Source organism: Podarcis gaigeae, assembly GCF_964106915.1.
Source record: "Podarcis gaigeae genome assembly, chromosome: 4".
NCBI lineage: Eukaryota > Metazoa > Chordata > Lepidosauria > Squamata > Lacertidae > Podarcis > Podarcis gaigeae.
In genome coordinates this window covers 46,639,338-46,648,789 of record NC_139677.1, presented here as the reverse complement: position 1 = coordinate 46,648,789, position 9,452 = coordinate 46,639,338, and the positions used below count along the sequence as shown (strand labels likewise).

At 40.2% G+C, this 9,452-nt stretch overlaps 1 protein-coding gene across 1 annotated transcript; it reads left to right on the top strand.

Annotated features, from left to right (window-relative positions):
* Positions 1 to 5,945: 5,945 nt before the first annotated feature.
* TASL (TLR adaptor interacting with endolysosomal SLC15A4) lies at positions 5,946 to 8,893 on the top strand. Its single transcript, XM_083734863.1, has 2 exons — positions 5,946 to 6,129; positions 7,994 to 8,893. The coding sequence occupies exon 2, from the start codon at positions 8,003 to 8,005 to the stop codon at positions 8,873 to 8,875; it is 873 nt and encodes a 290-aa protein (XP_083590989.1). The 5' UTR covers positions 5,946 to 6,129; positions 7,994 to 8,002; the 3' UTR covers positions 8,876 to 8,893.
* Positions 8,894 to 9,452: the final 559 nt, after the last annotated feature.

The window sequence follows — 9,452 nt, the reverse complement described above, 5'->3', positions numbered from 1 at the left end:
AGAAACCTCATTAGTAAATGTGCTGTGATATATGAGAAGTCTTTACATTATGGAATGCTGAAAGAGACATATTTTCAAAATACTTTGGTTCATAACCAAGATGATGTTTCTTTGTAAATCTTTCTTGTCCTTTTGTTGGGTGAAATTACATAGCCTTTTACTGCTTTTAGCTGTGACTAAGATACCCCACTAAGAAAAATGGTTCTTATGTCCAGGAAGTGGGGAACTGGCTTGCCCTGGATGGAAGCTGCACTCCCCTGTAAGGAGCAGGTTCACAGCGGGGGTGCTCCTGGCTTCAGCACTCTCACTGGGCTCGGGTGGCCTCCTTCCCTACAGCCCCCCTCTGGTGCTGAGATTGGCAGAGCATGCCCCTTAAGTAGTTCCTCTATGGACTCAGGAGGTCACAGCATGGGAGAAGGCATTCTCTGTGGTGGCCCCTAAGTTGTGGAACTCCCTCCCCACTGATGTGCAGCTGGCACCTTCATTGTTTAGCTTCTGGTGAATACTAAACATGTACCTCTTTACCCTGGCTTTTGCTCCCTGAGGTGTATATTTTTAGGACCCACCTTTTTATGATAGTAAGTTGTTTTAAACAGTTTTTAATATTCTGTTTTAGTGTGGTAACCTGTCCAGAGACCTTAGGATGAAGAGCAGGTAAATAATAATAATAATAATAATAATAATAATAATAATAATAATAAATATAACAACAACAGTCATTAGCTCTGCTTAGAGAACCAAACAAGATTTCTTGTTTGTAGTGCAGAGGTTTGTGGAAAGGGATGAAATGCAATCCTCTTACCCAGTCAACCTTGCACTGGCCAATCACAGTGAGTCAGTTATGGATATGAATGAAATTATTGTGTATTAGAAGAGGGAAAACTTGGTTGAGTGCTCCATATTGGACATTTCGAACAAGTAACCCCCCTAGCCAGAAGTTCCCCAAATAGCAGCTTATAAATATGAATTATTGATCTTAAGACATATTCTTTTAGAGATATTTTTTAAATCTAACCTACTCACTAACCAACTATATTCCAGAATGCTAATTACTAGAAGCCTTTTTCTGTATCATAAACCAGCATTTGCATATAAAGTGGATGGCAGCTGGAGTTCCATTCTCATTTTTATGTTATTATTAAGCACAATTTCTCAATTTTATTGATACAGAATTTCTGGAAATCAACTCCATTCCCATGCCTGTTGTAAAAATTCTACAATTTGCAAATGTCATTTTTAAGAGAGTTCTTACTAATTCACTTCTGCTGCAATAAGCATTATGTTAAGGTCCATGTCTTAACTTGCATGCCCTGAAAATAGCAATAATGTTATTTTGTCTTACATGTTCTGCTCACTTATAACTTAGCACCCATGCACCCACACTTTTACTACTTCCATTCCCTTTCTTTGCATGCTGGGGACAACACTAAAATTACTGCATATACATGCTTTATAACAAATTAGTTACATTTTGAAAAGAATTGTGTAGAATACCCATGTGAAGGGATGGATGGAACAGAAATGCCATTTTGAAAATAAATTCTGTCTTTTGGGGTAGGGTGGGCAAGAGGGTGTGGAGTTATGAGGATAGTACTGGGAAGATTGACTGGAATTGTTGAAATAAGCAGAAGCTACATTTGCTTTTGAATGCTATTAAAATTGCAACAGAAAAAATGCAAGATATAAATCAAAATCATCTTGTGATAAGTTAATGAATGCAGTTCAGAACTTCAGTGCAACAAGCCCATCTATATGCACTTTCACCAAGCTGTTTGAACCTGATTTTTTTAAGGGTGTAGAGGGAGGTTGTGGCCCTCCATACACTGCTGAACCCTGCAACCCTTATCATTCCTGAGCATGGCCATGCTGGCAGGGACTGGTGGGAGTTGGAGCCCAACAACAACTGGAGGACCAGAGATTCCCTCTTCCTGCACCTTTTAAAAAAATGTTGCCTGGAATTATATCTTGAAATGCAAGAAACAGCAAGAGGATAGCCTGTGCCTGTATTTGGCTGTACTCAAACAAATTCTACCAAGCAAAGCAGGAATCTCAACTAAAGCATCCATGGCCACCCAAACTCCAGTGATAGCGTTAAAATGTTTATTCTTTCTTTCTTCAAAATATTTATATACTGAGTTTCAGCAAAGAGTTTTCTGTGTGGTTCACACACTACAAGATGGCTCACAAACAAGCTTCAATAAAGTTTATTACAGTATCGACAAAGGCAAGCTTTCACATGTTGTTCTTCCACCCTCAAGCAGAGGAACCGACTCCTTCACCTTCCACCTAATTGTGTGCAGAGGTTCTGACTGACTTGCAGAGCACCTGTCCCTGCTCCTCCAAAGGCCAAATTAAGGAGTAGATTAGATAATGCCCAGGACAGGTAGCCAGGGCTTCCCCTGTCACATTGTTCTTTTGCCAGACAGCTGACTTGGTGGCAACTGGAACCCTGACCGGATGGGACTTGAGAGAATTGCCCTCCTCCCTTGCCAATGCCACTCCCCCTGCTCCCATACACAAATCTATTGACTCTTCTAAAATATTAGGCTGCTCTGATCATGGGCAAGAAGTAAAACACTTGTACTAAAATTCCCTTTTCTATATTAATTCAAGTGACACTTTCTCTGCATTCAGTTTGTCGGACCTCTTCACATTTTAGACTGGTTGAACAAGATTCCTGAATTAGCAGTTTAACCGCTGCAATTTAGTTTTCACACACTGTGTTTGATGATGAATTACTTTGGTGGCAATAAATTTGATGACTAGCGGTTTAATCCTGTACATGTCTACACAAACTTGAATCGTATTGACTTCAGAGGGGCTTTGAAAAAGAAAGGAAGATTTAAGCTCCACCCTTCAATGGATTACTAGGTGGTCTAGGTCAATACATACACGATTGCAGCCTAAGGCAGTCGCTGCAGCAATCAGCTAAAGTAGCATATTATACTCAGGTGCAGGAGGAGTAATGCTTTAGAGTTACAAAATTGCTTCCATTGTTGCACATTAATCTTCTATCTAAGGTTTAATGAAATGCAGTTCTGCACAAGGTGAGGAAGCCTCTCTTCACATTACGTAAACATGAATCAGCTAGTATTAAAAAAATCAGCCAGCAATGTATGAATACATTACAGAAAGAATCTAGAATATGGGGTGTGTTTATTCCACCTGTTTGTGGGATGGTCTATTTCCATTGCTAGTAGCTGGAAAGTTCATGGATAGTTGTGATACAGTCACATTCACCTTTGGTCAGTGAGGTGAAAGTGTCCATGGATAGATCTGGCAGAAATGTGACCTTCCTACTTGTGGTTTCTGTTGGTTCAATTCTAATTGCTTCAGGGCCAGACCAAGACAAGGTCTGGACTCCAAGATGACAGACCCTCCAAGTGTCCCTGTTTTCCAAAGACAGTTCCAGATTTACAGAAGCCATCCCAGTTTCCAATGTGATCCCAGAATGTCTCGCTTTCCCTTAGGATGTCCCAATTTTCATTGGAGAAATGAAGCTATGTGACCCCTGAGCCAAGGAGATAAGTAACTATACAATTTTAAGAAGACATCTAAAGGTAGCCCTTTATAGAGAAGTTTTTAAATGTTTTAAAGTTTTACTGTGTTTTTATATACATTGGAAACTACCCAGAGTGGCTGGGGCAACCCAGTCAGATGGATGGGGTCTAAATGTTGTCACTGTTGAATAGGATGTCCCTATTTCCATCAGATAAACACTGTAGGGTATAAGATGAGGGACAACTGACTGGGGTGCCATGAAAGGGAAGCAAACTGTTGGCTATTTACCTTATTACCATTGCCATGTTGATGCTAGGGGGTGGGGGTGGGGGTAGAAGAGGCACTTGTGGTATTTTCAACCACAGATGTCTAAATAACTTGCCTTGCCATGACTACTGTTGCTGGAGAAGCTATTTCCTGTTGCACCTCAAGTAGTGAAATGTTGTAGTCTGATCCTGCTGATGGAGATCACTCACACAGGGGACTTTCCAGGGAATACTTTCCTGAGGTCCCCCAATCTCTCAGTCCTGGAGCTGGCCCTATGCCAAGGGCTGCTTGCTGGTGTGTGTCTGTTTTAGGCTGTTCAGAAGTGGGTCAAATGTTAAAAGTTTGTTTGGAAGATGAAAAGAAATGTGTTGCTTAAATGCTAAGGGACAAGCAACTTTAAATGATATAAATCCATATTAAGACTCCTATGCAAATGTACAGTAATCTGCAGTGGAAAGCACTGTTATTAATGTCTTGTTTTAATTATTTATCTGCTTTACCACATTTGCTGTTGCTATATTAAGCCAACTCCCATATATTATGTAAAAGACCCACTGCACTATTCTTTTAAAGCTGATATGCATTTATTTTCCAGGATTGTATCGGGTAAGAAGGGGCAGGGAATGGATGCTAGCAAAACTAAGCAGAACACAGCTGCACTTAAAGAGTAGTTCCACACATTTTATCCATCACTAGGGGGCTCCAGCTGCTTACGTCTTACAACATAGCTGATGTTATCAGGTATCAGAGTAGACCAATGTTCTTTTTTAAAAAGAGTATTCTTATACAAAACAACATAGCTCCAAACATACCAACCACAATGTTTTAGAAGATCAGATCACATTGCTGTAGTTTAGAGGCTAGACCAAGGTTGCTTCTACACTGTTTTAAATCTTATTTAATCACTCACTGTATGCCATTTTTAAACTAACTCTGAAGGCACTGGTCTGTGCATCATTATGCTTAGAGGATATCCTGGAGGAAATGCACTTTGCATTTTCAAATCTTAGGAGGGAAAGTAACCCTCTTTCTTGAGCCCATTTAGAAATTGGGGTTTGCCAACCTTTGAGGGCCTGTGAGCCAACTTTGCAATTCTAGAGTGTCATGCTGCTTCTTGCCCCCTCCCCTAGAACTGTCTCCCCCATCACCACTAGGCAGAATAAGAAAACGCACACATGCACACTTCATTTCCCCAAAGAATCTGAGTAAAAGTTAGATACGTACAGAATAATTAGAACAGCTCATATTGAATTCACATTGTGTTGCAAGGAGTCCTCACTCAAACCACCATCAGATTAAAGCTTTCAGTGGCAGACTGCACAGTAAAAATCACAGATCTCAGACACGTGTCCAAGAAAAAGATAGGAAGCCATTTTATACCAAATAAGACCAATGGCCTATCCAGCTGTGTATTGTCTACACTGACTGGCTGTGCCTCTCCAGGATCTCAGACAGAGTCTTTCCCAGCCCTAACCTGGAGATAGAGGGGGTTGAGCCCAGTACCTTTTGCATGTGCTTCACCACTGAGTGATGGTCTTTCCCCAAGACAAGCAAAGTTCCTACTTACAGATAAAAGACAGCAGTTGTACGTAAAAATGATCATCAGACAAAGATGGGAAATGATGGCTTATTAAGCATTCTACCACAAGTCTAAAAACAAAGGAGGAAATTTCAGTTTCTCCTGATCATAGCTCAGATTTCTGTTTGCTATTTCAAAAGTCTGAAATTATGGTTCTTATTGATAATTTTAGTGTGTGTGTGTGTGTGTGTGTGTGTGTGTGTGTGTAAACCACTTTGAGGGTTCTTAAATATATACTCAAGTGGTGCATACATTTTATGAAACAAATATAAATTATATATTAAAATATTTCTTTATGTCTGCATGCAATGCTACCCAACAGGCTTTACTTTATGATGAACAGCCTGTAAATAAAAATGTTTCTAGTTTCAGTGAAAGGAGTCTGGAAATATTGGCTGATAGGTGAACACAGATTAGGCAGCAACAAACTATTTTAACAACAGACAGTTTCACAAAAAGGCTTTGTGTGGGAACAAAAAGAGGAAGAAAGAATTAAAAGTTGTTTGACAGCAGAAGGTTATTTATAAAGCTCCTCCTATGCCCTGCACAGAGACTTCCGTTTAAGAACCTATTGTGACTTGAGACCCGTGGGGCGGTGTGTGTGGAAACCACTTGCCACCTACAAGGCTGTAAATGAAACTCTTTACCCATGAGCTACAGTAACGGAAAAGAAGTGTTACATAAGAAGCTTTTAAGGCAACCAAATGCCTGTGCAACATTTCTGCACCACATTGCAAGCTGCTGCACAGTCCTTGCCTTAAGGAGCAGCTTAGTTCTTCAAGGTAAGTGAGAACTAGACTATACCATATACAGACTATTTTTTCTTGTGTGTGCATTGGGTTATCTGCTGTGTGTCTCCGATGCACACACTTTATGATGCTGCCTGTATCATTTCAATGAGGTGCAATCTTGAATTGTAAGGATTTAGACCTACAGTCTAAACTGCAAATGAAACCAATTTAACTGAAGAACTTGGGTGGAAATTAAATGTGTCTTATCTTATTGAGTGAAACTTACCCAATGGCTTTCAATGGTTCTCAGAATGCTGATTATTTTACTGAAGTATGGCATCCATTTATAACCTCCTCAAATGAAAACAATGTCATCTTGCACCCACTGCATACACTTGGTTGGTTATGGAGCAATGCGCTTCATGGTTGAAGCCGTCTTGTCCTAACTGAGCGGGGAGGGGGTAATTTGTTATTGTTGAGTGCATTTAATTTTGTAGCATGCATTTATAAAACTGACAGATACTTTTGTAAGTGTCAAAAATATAACTGAAATTGAACTTAAACCATATACTAAGAGAAGGAAAGATCAAGGAACTATAATACGCTGCCTTCATAGATACTGTAATTGACCAAATCCACCCTTAATTTCATATAGATGTAATAGGTCACATACACAGCAATCGTTGACTAACTCTGTGCAGTAAGACATGCACCAAGATTTATGCTCTCCAATATTTTCCTGTTGTGCCTAAAAGCAGAGTAAAAGTAGATGGACAATACTATTGCATTTCTAGTCAGCTCCACACAAGCTATGCAGACAATGTTTTTGAATGTCCTCTCCTCTGTGCACTCTTCCTATGCAGAGATCCATTATCTCTAGGAAGAGTAGCTGTAGGCAATGGGTGTGAATAGCTGGGCAACATCCCTCTAACTGTAAAAAAGGGGGGATGTTATAAAGAAATAGTTTAAGAACCTGAAACCCCAAAATAAAAAGAGCAGAACTTCTCTGCTGTTATTCGGAAAGTTGCCAGGAACATTTTGTAATTCTCCTCCACCTCGCCTCTGCCACCAAAAAAACCCCCATTGCTGTTTGCTTCTGTGCCTTTCTTAAATAGAATAAATAACCTCTGTTCTGTTTCCCTGAAACCACTGCCTTTTCTCTCTTAACTAACAGCCTTCCAACTTATACTTGAAGCATAATGTTCAACTGTTTCCTAAGCCCTGTAAACATCTGTAGGATGAAAGAGACCAAACAATCCATTATGTATTCTCTGATGTCAAACTTTGCGGCACTTCTTGTTTCTTGCCATTTGTATGTTAACATAAGCTGTGATTAGAATGTGAAAGAAAAGTAAGTATGTGGCTAGGTCATCTCAGATGATATGCAGCCTACTCGCCTTCGACATTACTTTCTTCGGATTTTTCTACTTTCTGTTTTTTCTAGATCCATAGAACCTTTCAGGGCAAGGGCTGTAGTTCAGTGATAGAGCACATGCTTTGCCATGCTAAACTTCCATGATTTTCCTTTTTAAGGGGGCTGCAAATGCTCTCCCTCCCAGAATCAAATGAGCACTAAACTTGTGCTCCATTACATTCCATTAGTTTTCAAAAAGTGGCTTTTACATATTGTGAAAGCTCAAATTTAATGTGCAAAATAACAAGGAAATGTCAGGAAATCAGAATCAGCTGCAGTGTGAATGAAGGCAAAGCTTCACAAACCCCATCCCACTCTGGAATTAGCATGCATTTAATGACCTAGAATTTATCGCAATCTGGCTGATGTTTCTTATCTCCCTAGTAGCTGGTGATGGTTTCAGTTGTACTTTACACACTTATGTCACTTGCTGTTTGCTCCTGTTATACCATTCCCTTACCTGCCACATTGTGCTTCATGCTAGCTCTTTCTCTTTTCCAGTTCTAGAGGATGTTGTCAGAAGGGTACCTCTGTATAATTCCTTATCATGATCTTATGAATTACAACCTCGCTTGCAACCAAGGAGAAGAGACAGTACATGAGATGAGGTCTTTGAATGGCATCACCTATGAATCAACAGAGGAAACACAGGACAGAAATCTCTTTTGGAGATGTAAGTCTGTTGGCAAGTTCATCTTCTCTGTTTGTTCCAATGAAAACAGAAACAGTAGAAGGCAGATGGATACACAGACTCCAAATCCAGTATTGGAAAGGCAAATATCTCCAGCTGTGGAAATCTGTACAGGACCTGCTATCAACAGAGACACTTACCTAGTTCCACCTTCTTGTAAAAGCATTTGCAAGAATTACAATGACCTTCATATTGCTGGTGACCAGGTACTGCCTATGAGTTCAGTTAAAACAGATTTTACCTATGACAGTGGGATAGGTCCATTCCTGGAGTCATCAGAGATCCCACCGCCAATGGAATCCATATCAATGCCACCTGCTGAGGTCCCTCGCAAGCCAACCAATAGGTATTCTTCATGCTGGAGAGTGGCCAGCATCATGCAACACCAGCAACCCCTCTCAAATTCACTACTGAATAACTACTTGGAGGAGAAGGTGGTGGAGCTGTACAAGCAGTATATCATGGATGGCATGGGTAGTAGTGCATCCCCTACTCAGATCTTGGCATCAGAATTCATAATGACCAATGTAGATCAAATCAGCATGAAGCTATCACAAGAAAGGAACATGAAGACCACCCAAGCCAAGGATATGGTCATTAACTGCCTCTTGCGACTAGCCAGTGGGAAAATCTCCACTGAAATGAGCACTCCTAGTCTTCACATTTCCCAGTTTAGCACTGTGACTAAATAAATAGAGCCTGCCCCAAGACATTTCTGAGTCACCTTTGTTAAAAGTCAGTTTCGTTTCAGTAAGGTGAAGTCCCTGGGATATGGTCAGAGCACCAAATACTATTATATAGGCGAACTTCTGAAAGAAGGCTTGGTTTGTAAACCATACAGAACTTAGATGCCTTTTTTTTCAAATGTAAATGCTTCATGCTTCCTTCCAATAACCCTTCTTCCACATTTTATTAACCTAAATGTGGTTGTTGTCCCATTGCATTGCACTGTTTTGTATCCTAATGAGAAGGAACATTGGCCCTGTTGCCTTGGCAATGGGGACCATTTTGTGTCTACCTCCCTTCACCAAGCAGCAGCAAGTTGGAGGAATGGTGGCTTCAAACAGGCATGAAGAAGAGAGTTGTTTCCCCATTGGAAGATTTTGCAATTAAAAATTAAACCTCATGGGAATTCAGCACAGTACTAATTCTAAATATCCCTTTCAGTGTGTAATTATTTTCCTCCCTTCCCAATACCTTGAGCCTCTAAGTGCATTTCTACCCCCTTCTTGGTTTTAATGTATCTATGTGATGTTTTTTTCTGTCTGC